The sequence below is a fragment of the Musa acuminata genome, chromosome BXJ2-2 (assembly GCF_036884655.1).
Source record: "Musa acuminata AAA Group cultivar baxijiao chromosome BXJ2-2, Cavendish_Baxijiao_AAA, whole genome shotgun sequence".
Taxonomy (NCBI): Eukaryota; Viridiplantae; Streptophyta; class Magnoliopsida; order Zingiberales; family Musaceae; genus Musa; species Musa acuminata.
Genome location: NC_088339.1, coordinates 21,622,595 through 21,645,981, shown reverse-complemented (window position 1 = coordinate 21,645,981; position 23,387 = coordinate 21,622,595). Strand labels below are relative to the sequence as shown.

Here is a 23,387-nt window from a genome sequence, read left to right as displayed (position 1 = left end):
CGGAACCCCTATCTTATTGGATATCCAATAAGCCCCTAAATTATTGGATCCTATAGATGAGATCCAATAAGAGCCAATGAGTGATTATTTGATATAAATCTACTAATCTAATAGGCTTGAGTAGTTGGATGGAGATCCAATATCCAATAAGGTAGGATCCATTAGGGTTAAGTTGATATGGGGCCTCTATAAATATGAGGAAACCATACACCCATAGGCCAGAGGTTTTCTTGGTTGCCACCTCCTATTCTCCTCTCCATTCTCCTCCTCAGATAATAGGTCTGGAGATTTGAGGAGCGTCGTCGCAGCTTTGCTGCGTGAATCACCACTAGATAGAAGGACACTTGATCTCCTTCATCCTCTTCTACAGATCTATAGGGATTCAAGGATATACGATCTTCCTAGGTAACACAACTATCTAATGCATGTTTTTCAGTTTTACAGATTTTGCGTATTAATCTTCACACGACGACGAACACATCTTTGGGAAATTTGGGGATTTTAATTTTTATTCTTCTACTGCACATGTGATGTCGCCCCTAGATTTTCCTACATCTATATGGTGGCCTGATTACTAAACTACTATATGTATACGACATAACTATCCCACTAGATGAAGAAATCATAAAAGTAGATAAATTTAATAACATTAATAGCAATCTATTAAGAAGATTGAGGTGCACTATACTGAATAGAATTTGAACTAGATTACCTAAAAAAAACTGATTCTCCTCCACTTGTACCTGAACTAAAAACACATATACATAGGGGTAGTCCTCCTCCTACTAGTCCCTTTGAGGTGAGACCTCTAATGGATCTAATACCATCTTTATCTTCTGGTTCCGTAATAGTCCGATTGGATCGTATTGAGCTTCATCAAGATCAAATTTTGATTGAGATGCAGTAGATTCATCAATGTCTTGACACTTTTGATACATATTTTCATTTTTTATTTAGATATTTTGGATTACCACTACCTGAGCAGCTTGTGTATTTCTCCTTTTTGTTAATGACAAAAGGCAAGAAGTAGTTTTTACTTTTTGATAACGGGGTAACTATGTATGATGTTTTAACTTATGATAATGATGATGTTATTTGATTATGCATATGATTTGTGTAATGATTATTTTGATATATGATTTGTGTAAATTATTATTATTTTGATGTTTTAATTAAAATTATGCATATGACTTTTGCAATGATTATTATTGAAAGTCACTAAGATTGTTTCGACTTAAAATTATGCATATGACTTTTAAAAGTTACTAAGATTTATTATTAAAATTATTTCAACTTAAATTTAAAGATTAGTACTAAAAAGTTATTATTTTTTTAATTCAAAGTTTATTATATTTCAAAATGACATATAAACAAGGGGGAGCCAGGATAAAATCCATCATTAATTGATTATCATAATAAAAAATAGAGAAATTATTAAATATCATATTTTGATGATAAAATCAATTAATGAGTTTATAGACTAACCTGCTTTTGAGATAAGTGATGTAGGAAACACATCGATCAAGGACTCGAACTATTAAGGGAAAATTATCGAAATAGGAGATTAGATATTGTGTCAAGAAAAGTATTATCTTGGAAATTGGACGTCGAGCCGAAAGATTGGTCGACGCGTCGAAAAATGGACTTCGTGTTATAAGTTTATGCATCATGTCAGAAGGATTGGGTATTATACCAAAAGATCGGGTATCGTGAGAAAGTCGACATGTCGATAGATAGAGCAATATATCGAAGGAAAGAACGATGCGCTAGATATTCGAACGAAGTGTTGAAAGATCAGATGATATGTCAAAATGGCGTACAATGTGTTGAAAGCTTCATAATTATGCCAAATATGTAGTTAGACTGTTAAAGTTTTGATCGAAATTTTTATGAGTCAAATTGTGTTGGTATTAAGTCGAAACCATACCAACTTGTTGAGAAAACCAAATTAAACTCGTTAGAAGGTCAAAATAGTTGTCTGGAGCAAGTTTAGGTGGTAGTACTACCAGGCTCAAACGGGAGTATTATTTAAGTCAATCGACAAGTATAAATATACTTGTCAGCATTGTTAGTGGTATCATTCACAATTCAAAATTTACGATACTGCTCAAAAGTCTGAAATTACGGTGCAACGACGTGAATGATAATATTTCAGATATTTTCCCAAAACACCCATTACATTGCCACTCCCATCGTACCGAGTCAACGGAAACCAAACATATCAGGCATCTAACCTGGTACGGTCTATTACAAGGTTTTGGATTCCTCTATTTAAGCCCTTTACAGTGTCGTGACAACGTACGACACATTTGTTGTACAGCCCCATCAATTAATTCGATACACCAATATTTTACCGATCGACAATTTCCTTCTCCCGTGACTTGAGAACGATGGCCTCGCAGGTGGGTCCCGTTGCTATATGCAATCACAGGGCGTGTAGGTGATCGGGTAGCCGCCGAGGGTACTGTTGCTCTCGAAGTACTACACGGTGGAACTGCGTGGATGAGTTGGGAAAGGGCGTTAGTACGCAGTACACACTCCTATTGCCACTCACATGGTTTGCGGGTCATGGTGATGACTTCCGCTACAGGCTGCTACGATGCCGAGCACAAATCAATTGCAAGACGCAAGTGCTCCGTGATTCCCCGTGAAGCAGTACATATAAGCGGCGCAGGGGCGGGAGGTTGATACCGAGGACCTGGATCGAAGGCATCATTGAGTGCAGCGTTGATGAGAATCCAGTTTCCCTGATGATTAGGAACATGGGGGCTTTCACCAACGCTGCACCCAATAATGCCTTCGACGTCTTGGAAGAAGATCGAAGCAGACATGGATGATGCTGCTCATGAAACGAGGAGGAGGAAGTGACAGGCTCCTGCTTCCTACCTCTCTGGTTACTACGACTAGATCTTTGCTTCCCGTTCCTCTTGCTGCTCTAGTTAGTCATTTGCTCCTCAAGCAAATGCTTTTGTTCTTGTTGCTTCGAGGCCTCCTGTTTATGCTCCTTATTATTCCATCATCTACTGATATGGGTTATACTCGAATACATTTGGCCGAGTTATCCTATGCAAGTAGAGGGACATGAGCTACCTGCAGATCTGGTCTTTGAATTGGTTTGCTTACACGAGCAGTCTTCAGGAGCAGATAAATAAATTTCGTAATCTTCGGCAGAGTTTGAGGTACGGATTCCCAATCACCTCCCACTGTGATATCAGCTCTTCTTGTTCAGCTTCTGTTCGAATGGGAACAAGGTTCAACAGATTCATCTTCCAAACTCTCACCCAGAAAACATGTCGATGCTATCGTAATTCTCTCGATCTAGAGATGTAGAGATTTATGGTTGGATGGTGCTCGAGGAGGAGATTACGATGTACTTTGAATCTGATACTAAATACTGAATGGATAGAGAGAGTGATAAAATTATAACACAAAAGAATAAGCATAAAGAAAGTCTCTGATGGCACATGAGGGTTATACATTGTCCATAGATAGATATATTCAAATTTAATATTTTTAATATGAATCTCTTTTCTCCAAGAACTAATACATTTAATATAAATTTTTCTCTAAAAATTAATAGTTAATTTGATTCATTCTCTCCAAGTACATTTAATGTACTTCACCTGTTAGATACTTTCATCAATAATTAATGTATTAATTGAGGACCCAAGCCATGGCTTCATATCTTTAGTTATTATTTTACGAAAATATGTGAGAATTCGAAAATTCTAATAATTTATCAGCCACCTACTATTTTTCACTGTCGGGATATGTATAAAGCTCTCATTACTATGAATCGCCACCAATAGGAGGGAATCGTGAAGGATAACACTTTGGGTGAATTTATAATCTAAGTGTAACTATTTGACAATGAGTATGCATTACTTGCATACAATTATATTTCTTTCTCAAATAAGCTAAAAATTTGAACTACTAAGAAAAAGGAAACCGAGATAGAAATAAAAATATATATGTCTAATTTTTCAAAAATACCTACATGACCTTCAACTTTGAATCCAGACTTAAGCCTTCTAGGCTTAAATTATTTATATTTGGATGCCCTCTAGGCTTGAATAATTTAGATTTGGACGATACTGTGTGTATTTATAGGTGTAGAAAGGAGATATTATTTCATCTCATCTAATATCTTTTTATTTAAATTAATAAAAATCCTATCTAACGAAAACTTACTTATAATTTTATCTTATATATAAGATAAAACTTTTATTTTTTTAAAAAGATAATACCTTAGAATTTCACGAATCAGTTGCATGATCAAGAACTCCCAAATTACCATCATTGCTGCTGACTGCTCCATGGAAATGATAGGGCCCTAAGCAAGTTAAGTGCATGACTCTCCGGGAGGCTCTCAAATAAGCACACTTTTTTTTTTTCTAAAAATATATAATTACTTACTCAAATGAGTGCAAAAGCTTACCATACTCACAGGTAGAAAGCAAAGGACTAAAAGAAGAGGGCCAATCCTTTTGCCGAAGAATGGTGAGCGAGCGTGTCTATTTGTTATCTTCTGACATGAAGTATTTTAATATTAATTGTAGGTCGACATCTCTTCGGTCATTCTCCATCAGCCTTGTTTTGTATTGGATAGTACGGATCGACTCCATGCCAAAGAGCTCAAACAGATCGACTTGTGCTGTTGGGAGTTGTACGGGTGCATGAATGTATCGCAGGAGGTACGGGCGACCCTTAGTGTCACGGTTCTCTCCCACCAACTCCACAGATATAAAAATCAATCTTTGACACACGAAAGATGATCGATCTCAGAAAATCTCATCTGACATAAATTTAATTTCTTTCGACTAACTTAAGCTTCGAAGGGATCCAGTTGAAAATATCATCTGATATTGACATATCACATAGGGCCTGATGGAGATCGAACCTACTCTAGCCTCACCTTGAGATAATCTCAAAATCGCCCTCACCAACAGTAGTCTAGTCCTCATCCACTCTATCCCTTCCACATGAAGACTCACTTGAATGATCTCATTCCCTTCGGATAAGTTCGAGTCGTATTGAGGCCCAAGCCACAACATCAAATTGTTAACACCTTCATTACATGCATGTGTAAATTTAAAATAAATAAAAAAAATCAAAATTGATGGCTCAAGTTGCTAATGTATACAATTAACCATTTATGATGGAGGAGAGTTTGTATTATGGTGACGATTTTGATAGAGTTAGATTTTTTAGCTCTGGTACCACTTATTAATCATCACCGGGAGCCTCCAGACATTTTAAAAATGTAATTTGAAATATTTTGAATGTCTTGATTTTATTTGAGAAATTTAAAGTGATACATATATTTAGGAAGGAGAACATACATTTAGGTTAGGAAGGACAATCATCTGATAAATTTATTAGTAAATTATGCTAAGATTCATAAGATGGATGACTTTGAGGGAGGATCTCCTGATTTTGCTATTTTGCTGCCTCGGGCAATGATTATAATCACTTTCTAAAATAATGTATCTTCTATTTGAAAAAAAAAATCAAAACAGTGAAAAATATCCATAATCTAAATTGATAAAGGAGGTCGAACTATATATATCTTGTCTAAGGGCTTCAACCAAAAGCTGGACATTAGGTTCCTTATGAATCTTGTCAATTCCTTGTTGAACAGTCAATCCAAGATAGTCTTGGCTTTGCAATACCGCACAGTGCAGTTTCCATTAAAGAAGTAAAACAAGCACCTCATGATAGAAGTACCAAAACTTATGAGTACATGATAAGATTAATTTAAATAAATTAAGATTAGATGAAATAAAATATAAAAATTAAAATTAAAATAAATAGATGAGGATGAAAAAATTCATTGGTATATGATATGTTTTTTTATTACATAAAAATTTTATATTTTATCTTTTGACTAATATAAATAAATGCTTTTGAATGACACTACATATGAGAAGTACCCCTAGTTTTTTCTACTATTTTCTACTCTTTCTTCTTAGAGTCCTATAGAAAATCAATAAATATGGTGTCAGAGCCTGTTTTGAAAAAGATCAATAGAAATACATCGATTAAGAAAGAAGGGAAGACCAGTAAATCTAGAAAAAAAAAAGAAGAAGATGGTAAACATTATAAAGGTTTACAATCAACTTATTCCTATCTTAAAAGGTGAAAATTATTAATTTTGGACCATTAAAATAAAATTTCTATTTATTTCATAAGGATTATAGAATTTGATAAATAATGATTTTGTTGAGTATGATCTATAGGATCATAATATTACTAAAAATTAAAAAATATAATAAATAGGAATATATAGAAAGATGCAAAAGCCCTCTACATGCTACAATAAACAGCAGACAAGTCCCTAATTTTTTTTAATAATGATAGTATCAACATCAACATAAGCTTAAAAAATATTTAAAAATATGTTTAAAAGCAAACAAAGTAAAACTTTTAAAACTTCAAATTCTTCGACATGAATTAAAAGCTCGAAAGATTCTAAATTTATCGTTGGTTTTTTCTCAAAATCTTTTCTATTGTAAATTGAGATCTTATGGTGAAAATCTAAAAGATCAAAATATAGTAGAAAATATTTTACAAAGTTTATCTTCGAAATTTGATATGATTCCTATTGCTATAAAAGAAGCTAAAGATACAAGTATATTATTCATTAATGAGTTAATAGGCTCTCTTTTAATTCATAAATAAAAAGAAACTTCAAAATATGCTCTTTAAATAAAGATAAATCAAAATAAGGATAATTAAAAAAAAAAAAAACAAATCTCAAGAAAGAGATCAAAATGATAAAGACGGTAGACAATCTAGTGCTCAAGGTAAGGGACAAGACGGATCAAATGAGAGATAGGGGAACTCTAATGAAAGTAAAAATAAACTCATAAATATTTTTATTAAAAAATTAGACATATTAAAAATGATTATTGGTTAAAAAATAAAAATTTAAATGTTTCTCTTTGCTTTCATTGTAAAAAAAAAAAGACCATCTTGAAAAATATTATTTGAATAAAAATCAAGTAAATTACCATAAAGAAAATAATAGTGAAAAAAAGGATGAAAAATATATTTTTTATAGTATCTAATGAAGAATATTCTTGATCTGTTTAGTTTTTGGATAATAGATATAATAATCATATGATAAAGGATAAAAATTTATTTCAAAAACTTAATAATTCAATCAAATCTACACATGGAAAATGATAGTAAGGTTCAAGTGAAAAGAAAAGGAGTTAACGTGAACACTAAATCTAATAAAAAAATTTATTAATGATGTAATGTTTATTCCTAGTTTAAAACAAAATCTTATTAATATAAGTCAACTTACGAGAAAATAATATTATACTATTTTTATGATGAAAAATATTTAATTTATAATAAGAAAATTGATAAATTGATAGCAACTATGAGGATGATAAAAGATAAAATATTTTTTTTATTATTTTTAAATTTCTCCTTATATGCACTCACTACTGATGAAGTGATATTATGACTTGAATCAAGCATTTGAGAGCATGGTATAGCCGAAATCACAAATACTTTCTTCAATATAATTTTCAAAAAAATTGAACTGAACCAACTTTATATATAAGAGCCCAACGTATAAAAAAAGTTTTATTTGTTTATATGTGGTTAATATAATTTATATTAAAAATTCATCGGATATGCTTGTTAAATTTAAAAAAATATAATGTTAGAATTTGAAATGATCGATCTAGGGCTTTTACATTATTTCTTAGGAATGAAAATGATTCAAGATGCAAATGAAATTTTTTTGTGCCAAGAAAATTATGCTAAATATTTGTTAAAATTTTTTAATATGACAATTTGTAAGCTAATGAATACAAATAATAAACTTATGTTAGATGATGGAGTTAAAAAAAAGAGATGAGTAATAATATAGAAGTTTAATTAGAGGGTTAATTAAACTCACACGTTCGAGGTCGGATATTATGTTTATAGTTGGTTTATTATCCAAATTCATGCATAGCCCTAGCAAGCATCATTTTGGAGCAAATAAAAGAGTTCTTTGATATATCAAGGGAACTCTTAATTATGACAACATCTATTATGAGCAAGTAAAAGATTTTAAGTTGTGTTCTTATATTGATAGTGATTAAGCTAGTTGTGTAGATGATAGGAAAAATACTTTAGGATTTGTGCTAAGGGCTTAGGTGTGATTTCTTAGACAATAGAAAAAAAAAAAATGTGTTACTCTCGCAAGCTCTAAGACAGAGTATGTTGCGATTATAAGTACAGCATATCAAATAGTTTAACTTCGAAGAATTCTAGCATATCTCTAAGAAAAACAAGGTGGACTAACTAAAATCTATTATGACAATAAGTTTACTATTGCAATGACGAAGAATCTTATCTTCCATAAGCATACTAAACATATCAAAGTTCGATATCATTTCATTCGTGAACTAATTAATAAAGGAGAAATTCAAATAAATTACTGTAGCACCGAAGATCAGCTTGTTGATATCTTTACGAAAACTTTAATGAAAGTAAAATTTTATTTTATTTTCTGATACAACTTTAAGTTATAATTATTTTGAATTAAGAGGTGTAATAAGATTAATTTAAATCAGTTAGGATTAGATGAAATAAAATATAAAAAATTAGATTAAAATAAATAGATGATGGTGAAAAGATTTATTAGGATATAATAAATTTTTTCATTGCTTAAAAAAATTTATACTTTATCTTTTGATTAATATAAATAGATGCTTTTAAATGAATCCTAGTTCTTTCTATTATTTTCTTTCTCTTCTCCTCGTGAAGTGAACCAACTTTGAAAATACTCATAGTTTCTTCTATTATTTTTCTTCTTCTTCCTGAAGTTACCTAGAAAATCGATCTCGTCTCATTTTGAAGTTATAAACTATATACGGAGGGAGGACAATTTTCCTTGGGCTTCACGATCTCTCCTTCTGTACATTTTACATTTTGCTTGCAGGACTCAGGTGCTACAGTATGAATTGGTGCAGCCAATTTGAACGTATCAGTCCGCAGGACTCTTTAAGGCGTAGTTCTGACTTTGCTCCTCTTATTGTAAAATGTCCTGTAATTAACAAACTGTTATCCAAGTCTCTTCTTACTAAAAAATAAACAACTCATCATCCTCATATTGCTTGACATTACTTCCAATAAATATCTTGTTTATGTTAAAAATATAAGGAGGTTTTTTTTTATTTTGAGTGAATAAAACATTCATTTCACTACATCTTATATTTTCTTCTTTCATATCTCTCTGTGTATAAAGTATTTGAGCCTTCCAATACAGCATCAGAATTATTTTCCAATAGCATCACCGCTATCACATTTTGATATGTTGTCAGAGCCATTGTTTCCAGGTTCAAATTTATGTTTTATTAAAAAATATTTACGTGTAAAAAAATTTAAAATTAATCTTACATTGAAAAACATGATAATATATATTTGAGTCTAACACATAATTTAATAGCTTAAATTTTAAGATTAAATTAATATTTAACTCAATATATATTAATCTTATTTTTATCACGATGTGAAAATAAAATAAAGTTTGACTCGCTATTGTTAGTTTGGTCACTGAGGTGAAAATAAAATGGAGAAAGGAGATCTTTTTAATAGGAACTGATTACAAACACATTCAACAATGACCCACTGAATGGCTCTACAAAGGATAACAAAAAAAAGAAAAAAAAAGAAAGAAAGAAAGAAGTGAAAACATGACTTTCATTCACATTTTGTACACATTCTTCTTCTTCTTCTTCTTCTTCTGCTTCTTTTCCTTCCGCACGATCTGTATGATCTCCGTCTCTCTCTTCGTAATTGGCTCTTGTTCTCCTCTTGCTCCTCTTTCATACATCTGCCTTTTCTACATGTAGTCACTGACATCCAACAGATCCGGAATTTGAAAATCGTAGATATCGCTGCAGGAGCTGTCCCTTTCGTCCTCGGTGTTGCTGTTCATGTATGTCGATGGGGGGGAGCTGATCATATTGTCTGAACTTGAAGCAGGTGTTGATAAGATAGATGCCAGATTGTAGTTCTGGCTGTTGTTCCCACTAATGCAGAAGCTATCCGAGACCAAACCGGGAATAGAAGCCTCCAAGTTGTTATTGTCAACCCCCGTCACGGTCATGAGATGAGTGTCTGATATGACAATGTCATGCCACAAGTTGGTGTCAGCAGCTTCCTGGAATTGGCCTCCATCCGGGAATGGAGCGTTTGGAAGTGTTTGATTCTGAAGCTGTTGGTTTTGGAAGAGCTCCAAATGCTGTTGAGCTTGTGCATCACGCGGCAAGTACTGTTGCCCTTGGATGCTTTGGTTAACAAGGCTTGAGCTTTGACTCTGGGATGCCAAGATGTTTGTGGCTATCCTCATGAGCTCGGTCTTGATCAGAGGATGAAGACCAAGTAATCCACACAGGTTCAGTAGTGTAGGATTACACAAGGAGGCGTTCAAAAAAGAGGTGTGGGTGACGGGATCAATCCCCATTCTGATAAGCCTTTTCTTGATGTGACTGTTCCAGTAGTTCTTGATCTCGTTGTCGGTTCTTCCGGGCAGCCGAGCAGCGATCGCCGACCACCTAATGAGTTGATGAAATCACAAAGACTTAATGACTAGAGCGATGTCTTGGTTGAGGACAAGAAGAAAAAGATAGATTGCAGTAGATATTACTTGTTCCCCAATATGCTATGTAATTGAATTATCGTCTCCTCCTCTTCGAATGAAAACCTTCCCCTTTTAATGTCGGGCCTTAGATAGTTCGTCCATCTGAGCCTGCAGCTCTTCCCACACCTCGCAAGACCTATATATTCACAAAACTTCATGTGGATGAGTTAAACCATTCATATTCACGCACAAAAGTAATATTTACATGAGAGAGAGAGAGAGAGAGAGAGAGAGAGAGAGAGAGAGAGTCAATTACCAGCATTCTTCGGAAGAGTTCGCCAGCTCCCATGTCCATGCTTCTGTATGTAGTCGATGAGCTTCTGGTCCTCTTCAGGTGTCCATGGCCCCTTCTTCAACCCACTCTTATCACAGCAAGGTGTTCGTCCCATGCCGTAGATACACAGATTACCCTCTCAATCGAACAACTCGATCGGCGTTGCGAACTTATGTTGATGGAGCAGATGGCAGGTTAAGTAGAAGACCGAACCAGTTCGAATAGGAACACTGACATCTCCTATGATTTATACAGAGACGAGGGACTACGAGCCATTACCATCATAAACAAAGTCAAGAGGATTCGGCGCCGTCCTCTGTGTCACAGTGGCGACGTGTCTCCCTTTTTATATATATTTTAAGGCTGTTTCTAGGCTCTCAGTATGGACGGAGATCCATGCATGCATGGAAGACGGAGCGCTTCCCCTCATCCTTTCTCCAATCATTCTGGTGTTTTGACCCGGTGGTGATCCACGTAGCCCGGTGATGCAAAGGTTGATGGATACGTTGCATTTGGCGTGCTATTTTTATTTGCATGGCTCAATCTGCCTCGTTCATCACCACAACCCTCATGAATCGTGTCGTCTCCACATGAAAACCAGTCATCTCTGTCACATGGATCCATGGCCTCAGATGACCGTCCTATCCTACATATACATAATAAAAATATATCATATTGTTCAACGCCGTTGAAAAGTGCATGCAGTGAGTCCCGTCCACTACATTATCAATTGGTGGTCAAACATACATATAAATAAATCACATGCTCGGCATGCATAACTAAGTTTGATGAAGGGGAGGGCAGACGAAGTGCTCTTTTTCCTCTCTCTCTCTCTCTCTCTCTCTCTCTCTCTCTCTCTCTCTCTCTCTCTCTTGCAGATGTTCCTTTTCAACGCTTATTTACTTTTAGAAACATGCACGAAAAAGATAATATTTTCTCGAAGAGTGACATAAGGGTGGGTGAAGAAGTTGCTAAATCAGCTAAGCAACACCATGAAAACGAGGACAAGACTTTTTTGCAGGCGAGAGACGGGGATGACTTTTGGTAGAACTCGAAACAAAAAGAGTACTGCTTGCGGGAATGCGTGTTAAATGGATTTGGTAGTCAATCGTAAAGCGTTTTGAAGGCACAAAGCTCGATCGAAAGGAACATGTCCCAGGTGTTGTGGTTGAAGCCTTTTCTTGTAAGAAACCTCTTGCGTTCATCATCGTTGTATGATGAAGGTTCTTTTCAAATGTGTACCTATCAGGATCATATCAAATCTAATCATTCAATACCTATCATCTGCATAAGATAAATATTTACTGTCATTTTCAGAATGACATATTATATACAATTGATTTCTACTCGATTATATTACGCATGAGTATGCTATTGAGTACGCAATCGAGTGACAAGTAATTTTGTTCACAGCTTATCTGGAATGATGCTGTTCTATGATAAATCAAAGACGACTCTAATTGTGATGGACGTTCGAAGTAAGTCATGTGGTGGAAATAATACGAAACCGTGTTGGCCATATCATATTGTCTATGGATTGGCTCTACATAATTGGACTTATATGTATACACACACATACGATGAGATCACAGCAATCTATCGTAGAGCTGTTTTCTGTGGTCAGAAGGCGTCCACTGCTTGGTGTGCAGTTGAAGTTTCAGGAGGAGTTGCCATTTCACAACACTGTAGGCTCGCCAAACAGGACTCCTACTTTGGTGGCCAACCAAGTTGCCTGACGCCTGCCTGCGGGGCTTCCACGTCCACTCCTTTTGTATTTTTATTCTCTCGAGCATCAGCTTGTAGTTGACACTCGATGGTCTTCTTGGCCTTGTGGAAGGCACACGGTGAGAACAAATTGCAGATAATTGTTTGGATATCTTAATTTAAATTATATTTACTTACAGGAAAATCGAAACACAATAAACTTTTTCGGAGAAAGATTTTGCTCCGTTGACCAAGAATTTAAGTTTAGAAAGAGTATTACTTTTTTTTATGAGAATATATTCTATAAATTAATTATGCTAGATGTAAGTTTTCTTCAAAATTTATACGGGAGGACTTTGGATTGGGTTTGGGTGAGTTCTCTTTCTTTTATCTTATTATTCTCACTTTTTTTTTTTTTACGTAAGCAAGAGTATTAAATCACATAAATCTAGGGTAATTACATATTATCTCCTATAGTTAATTATGATTAGCATCTCGATTTATATATTTTAAAAAGTAATATTGGAATATCTTCACTTACAAAGATGAAACATTTAATCCCAATTCTTTTTACATTGTTAATTTTGTCGACAAAAAAAATCACACGTATTGTCACGTACATAAAAAAAAATCACAAATAGAAAAGATAAAAATATAATTTTATTATTTTTGAAATTATTAATTTTATATAAACTTTATTGATTTTCTCTTCTCCTCTTTCTAAATTGCTTGCCTACAGCCTGTCACACCTTCCTGCTCGCCAATCGCACTTGCTCGCTTGCCACTCACCCGCTAGTGAACAACGAGTACATCGCGATAACACTCTTGTAGAGGAGAGTTACAAAGTAACACTTTTGCAAAAGTGGAGACACATTTGGCATACAAAAGCAATAAACTTCTCTAACAATGACAAAGTCATCATCAGCTAGGGCGGGGATGACGGGACTATGAATGAGCAGGTTGGAAAGAGAGGTAGTAAGCGAGCAGGTACAACGGGTGAGCGGTCGACGAGTAGGTGCGGTGGGCAAGCAAGAAGGCACAGCAAGTTGCGAATGAGCAATTTGGAAAGATAATAAAATTACGTTTGCATCATTTTATTCATATTTTTTTTTACATGTGCGATTGTTTTTTAACGAAATGAATAAATTGGGGTTAAATGTTTCACCTTTATAATTGTAGGAACCTCAATGTCACATTTTAAAATCTTATATATGTAATTTATATCTTATTTTATTAATTATTTATATTATTATTTTAATACCATTGTCTTATTACCCCTACAAAATAGTATCAAATCTCAAGCAATGTGGTGTGTGTTAACACGTGTGAAGTTATGCATCCGTCGGTTTGTACATTGGTGCGTATATATGCATGTCCGTATGTGTTTATGTGTTTGCATGCTCGCATGGATGCGCACGTGTGCATGTGCATGCGTGTGCGTGTATGCATGCTAAAATGCAAATTTTAGATGACATGAATATTCCTTTTGTAAGCCAAACGTGAATCAAAATAACCAATTATTGGGCTTGCAAATATAATTCCTCGAAACTCAGAATTGTAATAACCAATATGGAACAAATCTAACACTAATTGGGCTTGCAAAATCTCTAGATAATGTGAGTGATGGATCCCAACATTCGATCAACGACACACCTCGGATGACATAGAGGCGTCTTCGTGTTCGTATTGTTTAACTATAATCAAATCATGTTTGGCATTTCAACGAGAACCAATCTTAACCAATGTATGGGGATTCCAACTTTTCATGACCTTCCCTTCTGATTCCACTCTATAACCTGTGTAGCTTGCCCTTATAAATTAGTATCCAAAACTCTATTATGAGTTTAATATGTCTATATTTCTATTTAAGATTTAGAGAAATCATAAACTTCTTAAGTAATATATAAGACCCAATTATTTTTCAAAATAACAAATATTAGAATACATATTTACAATTAAACATACAACTAATGACACGTTAGAATGAATGTTATATAATAAAAGAACTGCTATGATCATACCATATTCCTGTCATAAGATTAAGAATCATATTTAAATATTGTAGATAATATATTTATCCTGATACCCACAAAAATTTTTAGTTTGTTAACAAATCTAAATACTTAATTATTATTGATATAGTTCAAATCATAGTCACATTAATCAAACTTAATAGTATAAAGAATAAACTAATGGTTTGAACAATTCTTATACCTCATTACTTAGAAACTAATGATTTTACAAGCAAAATATAACATTTAGCACTCATAGTAACAGAATATTTCTCAATGTAAGAAAAGGTTTTGTAAAACAACAAATACTTCAAATTACCTATAAATTATATAAAATATATATTATTAATTTTAAAAATAAACGGTTGAATCTCGAATTTTGATGATGAAATCAATTGATGAAATTATGATTTAATGTGTGTTTGAGTGACACAGGACTAATTTCGATCATGAAAAGATAACATGCTAAAATGGAACATGTTAGAAGATTGGACGTTAAGTTGGAAGACTGATCGATGTGCTAGAAGAACTTCATGTCATGAGTTCAAGCATCGGGCCAACGGATCAGACATTGCACCAAAAGAGATCAAATGTTACGAAAGGTCAACATGTTGATTGGGCAATATGCCGAAGGAGATGATGATACGCTGAAGGATTAGATGAAGCGTCGGATGATCCAATAGCATGTCGTACAATATATGATTCACACTTGTAATCATGTGTATTTATATCGAAATAGTCTAGGTCTAATTGAGTTAGTTTTAGGTGTAACCATGCTAACTCAATTAGGAGCCCCATTGGGCTTGATTTGGGGCTGAGTTGGGCTCATTGAGTGGCCCTTTCAGTGACCTGGAGCCAGGTTAGGCGATGGCACCACTAGGGCTAGCGGTGGAACTACTTGAGGCTCGGCCTCCCAAGGAGTGTATGGGCAATGGTACCGCCTAATGTCAGGCGGTGGTATTGACCTAACAAGCGGTGGTACTGCTAAAGCCCTATCTCCAAGGTTGTCAGGTGATCGTACCGCTCAAACTAGCGAAAGTACCGCCAGTGGTTAGGGGTGCAGGTAGTAGTACCTTCAATACCCTTGAAACTAGGGATACGATACTTTTTTAGTTCCATTTTCTAAGCTATGTGGGGTCTATAAATACCTCACTCTTTCATGCTTGAGGCAGTAAGAAATTGAATAGAAAGGGGAAAGAATACTTGAGTGAAAAAATATTGTAATCTCTTTTAAAGTTTAGAGTCTCTTCCTTCTAGAGTTAGATGTCTTTCGAAGGGAAGAGTAAGGTCTAGTATGAAAGAGAAGTTATAAAGGTTCTCACTTAAGTTTGTCAAAAGGAGAAAGAGTTGTAAGAGGATAGTTGATCTTCGTCCATTCAAAGAAGATCGATAGTAAACGTCGGTGGCCTAAACGAAAGAGGAATTGAGAGTGGATGTAGGTCGGGACAACCGAACCACTATAAAGTTGGTTTGCATTTATTTTATGTTTTTCATTCTTATTACAAACTGATTTACTTGTTCACTATGCTTAGGAATACTTTCAAGTTAAACATCTTTCCGATACCGACTTTTATCTTGTATTTGACTAGACGATGCATCTTATACTTGTATTTGACTATATAGCTTCAATATAAACAAGGGTGATTTTCCTTAAAAAAACCTTCTTTATTTTTTCAAAAGACATTCTTGTCGATGCAAATAATATCCAAAAAAAATCGCTTATCAACCCTAATGATAATTTCTTGCTAATTTTGGATCATTACAATATTTCCATTTAACTCATCTATAGTGTTTTTTAATAGCATTACAGTGTTTTTATTAAGGTACCGAAAACACTATAAAACTATTTTTTTATTAAGGTACCGAAAACACTATAAAGCTATTAAAAAATACTAACACTTTGGTTGAAGTTAGAAATCCATTTGAATCATTTACAATATTTAAAAATAGGCTTTAGGGTTTATAGTATTTTTTTATGATGGCCAAAACACTATAACAAGTCAGTTATTTATCTCTATTTGAGCAATGTTATTTTTAAACTATTATAAATATCTATTTGAATCTTAATATAACATATTAAATATTTCTAGCGTACTTTAGTTTTATTTGAGTTACCTATAATATTTTTATTGAGGTATTAAAAATATTATAAAAATAGAAAAATATCATAAATAACATCATATTATATCTCTTTATTTGTCATTGTTCATGTATTATTATGATACCAAATTTATATCATTTCTATTGTTTCTAGGTATACTTTATATTATTTTTATTGTGATGATCAAAATACCATAATAAACCAAAACATTGTAATTAGTGACAAAAGTATCATGGGTTAATGAAGGGTATTTTAGATATTATTCGAACAGAAAAATCATTTGAAAAAATAAAAATAGGAAATATCTTTGAAAAGAATAAAAAAAAGAAAGAATTTTTCAAGAAGATCGCCATATAAATAAATAATCCAAACACGAAGTAAGGGAGCCCAAAGGGTGAGTTCGCGCACGTGTTTGTTTTCTAAGAAGTGAGAGAACTCCTGAAACATTTCGCGAGTGATTCACCTCTCCTACAGAACTTCCTGTCTTTCGTCGGGCCCCACTCCACTTTGTCGTGTATCTTTCTGATGGGTAGACGACAAAGCCTGACTTGTCTGATTAGCCGTAAGCGAAGTGAGGATTTCCTGTTTGAACCCCGACATAAACCAGAAATCCCCGCCCACAAAACAACAGGGCTGGCGGTTGAGGCCACATTTCTGAGCGAGAAATTGCGAACCCTGCCTCGAGACACCCAGCGTGGCCTCGTTTAGCTTTGAGGCTGCCACGCTATGACACAACTTAAAGCATTCCGCGCTACCACAGTCGAGCTTTAAAAGCTGTCTCGCATACGGCTCCAAAAACAAGGGTACAATAATTCAGTGAGTAGGAACCGATGAATCGGTCGATTTAATTCTATTCGAATCCAAACTCGATTGAAATCTTAGGTATTTCAAACTGGGTTGGATGTTCATCAAGCGGATCTAATAAATCTGATTACCCAAAAAAAATCCGATCTTATTTCATTTAAAATTCAATGATATAATAAAGCGGAACGAGTTTCTTCAATTTGCTTCTTGATTGGGTTTAGCATAGCTTTGAAGGACAACAATACCTTCGGATATAGCAAACGCAAGCATTTACACACCGCTATTACAAGCTTTCTTGTTCATCTAACGAGCTCAGGCACAAGTACTGCAGAAGGAACAACTTACCGACGAAGCTTGGATCATACGGTGCAGCCACAGCAGAGGAAGAAGAAGCACAGCATGGCCACCAAGGCGACCGACTCGAACGCCGTGACCAGGGACCAGAGGACGTCGTCCACCACCGAGAAGTCGAGGCCCGGCCACCGGAGTCCTGCCCACCGCCAACTCGGGATGAGACCCGAGAAGTCCAAGAAGCTGCCGGTGAGGTTGGCGAGCCCAAGTTCCGGCCATCGGAACATGGATAAGGGAACCGACAGCAGAGTCCTCCCCATCCGTCCTCCGCCCCCCTTCTTCTCAGCTGCCCGTCTCGGCGACACAGTCAATGCTATATGTTGGGCGCGACTGGAGGAGGAACTCTTGGTGCCCTAAATAATGTTGGGAGGTGGTGGGTCCCACCTTGACTTTTATACCACGATATTTTTCTTCATGAGCAAGGTTCTCACAAGTCACCAGTCAAGTCTCACACACACACACACACACACACACTATATATATATATATATATATATATATATATATATATATATAGGAAAAAAATATTTATTTCAATAAAAACTCGACACGGTCAGGATTTAATCTAATAAATTAATCATTAAGTAAGATTCAAATTATATTAAGCAATAATGATTGAGTAGACGATCCCTCACTCCTTCCATCGAGATTGGAGGGCGATGTGGTAGATGATCACGCATCATATCAGTTTCCAATAGGATTTGTTAGGTAATTTTAATACGAATTTTAAATATGTCAAACTATTTGACACATTTAAATTTGATTATTAACATGGCATGACTAAATTAATCCGACATGGTTCATTTTCATTTTCAAATGTCATTTTCTAAAATAAAAAAAGGAGAAATATGAAGTATGGTTCGAGAGTCACAATTTAGTTGATGGATATATCTCCTAAAGTAAGAACGAAGTATACATCACACTTGGATTCATTCACTAGCGTGTACTTACAAAATATCCTTGGTGATCAATTTAATATTTATTTATTATGGACGTAAAAGATCATAAGAAGCATAAGCAATCTGTCTTAGTTTAGGAGGTTCGAGATTAGAACGTACTTAAGATAAATCTTTTCTTGTTAATGTCCCTCAATAATATTTATGGGTATTGACAGTCATATGGTTATGGTATCCAATAAATTAAAAGGTCATCTTATGGCTTCTTTGCCATTTGATAGGATCTTGATGTCATTTCTTATGTGAAAACAGGGATAGATTCGTAGCCTACACAGAATCCAAATTAGTCCCAATCGACAATGAATTCCATTTCTAACAATCCCCAATCCTTTTTTCCTTTGCTTTGAAGCTATTAAACACAGAGGCAAAGAAACAACCAAGGCTGACCAAGTTAAGACCTAAGACGCAGGGAATGGCCAGTAAAACCTACATGGATTTCGTCATGAGTGCAATCTTCGATTTATCTTAATTGATCAAAATAATGGAAATGATGAGACATCAAACAGGTCCTCATTGATACACCATTCATTACAATTCAATCCGATAAAATAACTCTGTTCAGTTTCTCTCCAAACTGAGGTATGAGACCAATTCAACTAATCTTTTCAATATGCCTTTATATATTTAATGTGGAGTCAACCTATGTTAAGACCAATATCGTGTGGAGTTACCAACATGATATCTTTAACGCTCAACTTAGATTTTCAAAATGAATTAAACACATGTGAGAATGAGAATAATCATACCTCAATAACTGTGTCCAATTTGCTTTTTATATTTGTTCCCCTATCAATTAGCGATGGCTTCTATTGAAGGCTTTTATCTTCTTCTACGTATCGATATCGAGATGGATTAAAAATAAATATTTTTCTATCTTGTGTATGTTAGATTATATGATCATATTTAATTAGATAGGATATGTTATAGTTTTAATTAATATCTAATATTAATCATTGACCAATAAATAAGTCTAGAAATTATTTATTATAGACTCTCTGTTCTCTCTTATATATAGATAGGATCTTCTAGAGACTCAATATGATAATATACGATAATAAACTTAAGATTATAGATCTATTTTCATCTCTCTTTAGTCCATATTCTGTCACTCAGTAATTCTTTGAAAGATTAGAAGGTTACTATCAGATTATGTTAGTGGGCTTCCATGGATGGCTTACTATCCATGACAATCCAACGTAAGATTAAAAGAGATGCTGTCAATGCTATCCTGGATGAAAACTTGTTACTGATGGTAATGCACCAAGTGGTCGATGGCCTATTATGGTCCTTGGCTTTGTTAAGATATAATAACACTACTACATGTGATGAAGACATCGTTGTTGTTGTCTATAGGAGCTCGGGCAAAGGGCGATGGACTATTATAGTCGTTGGCCCTACTATGGGCCGCAATGTTGCTACATGCAATGGTGCTATGATGGGAAACAACCTACTAAGGTTGTTGGTCGAGCTGGTGTGTGATGGCCTTGTTGTGGGAAATTGCTATTGTCGGTGGTAGCTTGGGCATCATGGAAGCGAGTCACAACGAAAAGGAGAAAGCTTCATGTTGGTGAGGCACGACATCCATCTCGATCACATGTATTGTCGTGACTGGTGCTATTGGATTTGTCGTCAATCATGTAACTATCATGTGATGCTGGTTGTGGCGAGGGTTTGACGGATAGCGATGTTGCATTATCGATTGCAGAAAAAAAACTACATCGCATGATTGGGAGACAATGGTGATTAACAGGTTATGCTATGTCGACATTAAGGGCATAGCCACACCGTGGTGAAGAGGTCATATATCGTGAAGAGAACACAATAGAAGGAGCCAATGGAGAGTCGACCATGCACAATGGAGGCCATTGCTTCTAGCGATGGGCCATACCGGGGGCAACGGTGGTGTTACTCCAGGTGATAGGCGACGACGGTAGATGGTGGTGGAAATGCCACCGTGAGATGCGTTGTCGATGAGGACTCGCGCTTCTAGGTATTGGGGTAGGCAGGTTGTGGTGCGACCAATTTAGGGCGAAGGTTTTAGGGCATCCACCCTACTAAAGATCAATTTTGCCTTTATAAAAGCTATTAATTCCCATCGATATCCCTTGCAACTTTTTTATCCTTCAAATTCCCATCGAAACCTATAAATTATTTCTGACTTATGCCCTTAGTTATAAAATTCATATTTTATCCTCATGAAATTGATTATTTTTGGTCGATATCTTCTATTTATGATTTTGCCCTTCTAATTTCGCATTATTGTTGAACAACCATAATAACATAAATTATGGCATAAAATTTGATAAACTATTTTATTACAATTAAATAAAAAATAAATTATAGATATTTATTATTATCCATATAACATATTTTATTATTCTACAAATTTAATTGCTTATGTTATTTAGAAAATTTAATTATTATTTTGGATATTTATATGGTTATTTAATACATGAGCATGAAAAAAATTATGAAATAAGATTTATTTCTCACATAAAGTTATGATTTACATTTTATCATGATTATAGTCTCAAATGAGTCTTCTTTTATACTAATTAATATTTAATAATTATTATAATTAATAAAATATTAATAAAAAAATAATATTTTGGAAGATTTAGACTTCACTTATTTTGATGTTTGCATTGATTGTATTAAAAGAAACCAAACTAAGCGTATAAGGAAAAATATCATAAAAAATAAAATTTTTAAGATTATTCATATTGATATCTACAGATTACTCTATATTTTCCATCTCAGTGAAGAAAAATATTTTATCATATTTATAGATAATCGGTCAAGATATGACTATATATATCTAATATATAAAAAGTCTCATGTTATTAACACTTTTGATATATATACAAATGAAATCGAGAGATAATTAGATTGTTAAAGTTAAAATTGTCAGATATGGGTGATGAATTTTATGATAGATATTATAAGTTAAGTTAAAATTCTAGTTCTTTTACTAAATTTTTAGAAAGATGATGTATTTATGCTTAGTATACCTTACTAAGTATATTGTAGTAGAATAATATTACTAAAATATGAAACAATAATCTTATGGATAATTAGGAGTATAATGGGCTATTTCTTTATATTTGTGTCGATGTTAGATAAAGCTCTTATGATAGCTATATATATCACGAACATGGTTATTATAAGTTAGTTTCATCAACTCTATTTGAGTTATGAACCAGTAGAAAACATAGTTTGAGATATTTACATATTCAAAATTATCATATAGAGATAAGAGTATTTAATCCATATAAAAAAAATTAGATCCAAGAATTATTTTTATATATTTAATTAGTTATCTCAAAAAATTTAAGAGATATAGATTTTATTGGCCTAATTATTAGTACAAGATAGTAGAATTTAGTAATGTAATATTTCTAAAAAATAATAAAATCAATGGAGTGAAAAATCTTAAAAAATTAATTTTGATATAAAAGAAATTCAAGTTAATGCTCTATTATGATTTTCTATTTGAGAGGTTTTTGTTTCTCAAAATACTAAACAAATTGATAAGAATAAATAATAAAATAATATTGATAAACTCCTATATAATATTGATATTATTGCTAACGATATTGTGGAACAACCACAATCAATAGTCTTGAGAAGATTTCAAAGGAAAATGAGATCTATCATTTCTGATAATCAAAAGGGACCCTTTATCATTTTCATAAACTATAGAAAGTAGTAATTTTAAAAGGTGATATGATATAATGAAAGAAGAATTAAAATTTATGGAAATATCTAGAAACTCATTGTATTGCCCAATAACTATAGAAGAGTCGATTGCAAATAGTTCTTTAAAATAAAATATGATTTAAGAGATAATATTGAATGATATAAAGCAAAACTTATGTTCATAAGTTTTCTAAAAAAGAATGTATTAATTATAACGAGATATTCTTTATAATTAAAAAAAATTCATTGAGAATCATTATGATATTAGTAGCTCATGATAACTTTGAGATATATAATGTGAAAATAGTATATTTTTTAATAGAGATCTAGATTAGAAAATCTATATAGAACAATTAAAATGATTCAAGAGAGAGAGAGAAGGAAAATGAAAATTAGGCTTACAAAAATAAAAAAAATATTTATGATTATAAACAAACTTTCAAATAATGATATATAAAGTTTCATGACATCATTTTTTTAGATTAAAAAAATATTATTAATCAATGTGCATATATAAAGGTTAGTGAGTACAAGTTTATTGTATTAGTCATTTCATAGTCTAAAGTATTTAAAGAATAAAGCTTCTAAGTAAATCATAAAAGATATGGTGATATATATTTAAGTAGATACTATTATTGATAATTTTGTTTGCCTACTTAATTAAAGTTATTCTTTTTTGTTATCCTATTTACATTTATGCATAAGCATATTATGGTTGAATGGAATAATAAAATTGTGTTAACAAAATAAATTACAAAGGTTATGATAGACTATATTGGGAAAGATTAATAGTGTTGTAGTACATAGAAAAATATATGACATTGATGACATACAA

At 33.5% G+C, this 23,387-nt stretch overlaps 1 protein-coding gene across 1 annotated transcript; it reads right to left on the bottom strand.

Moving 5' to 3' along the window:
- Nucleotides 1–9,464: 9,464 nt before the first annotated feature.
- LOC135604928 (transcription factor MYB102-like) lies at nt 9,465–11,109 on the bottom strand. The gene is made up of 3 exons (XM_065094577.1): nt 10,908–11,109; nt 10,658–10,787; nt 9,465–10,565 (listed from the first exon to the last, which is right to left on the bottom strand). Exons 1-3 carry the CDS (start codon nt 11,038–11,040, stop codon nt 9,851–9,853), a joined length of 978 nt encoding a protein of 325 aa, XP_064950649.1. The 5' UTR covers nt 11,041–11,109; the 3' UTR covers nt 9,465–9,850.
- Between the last annotated feature and the right edge of the window lie 12,278 nt (nt 11,110–23,387).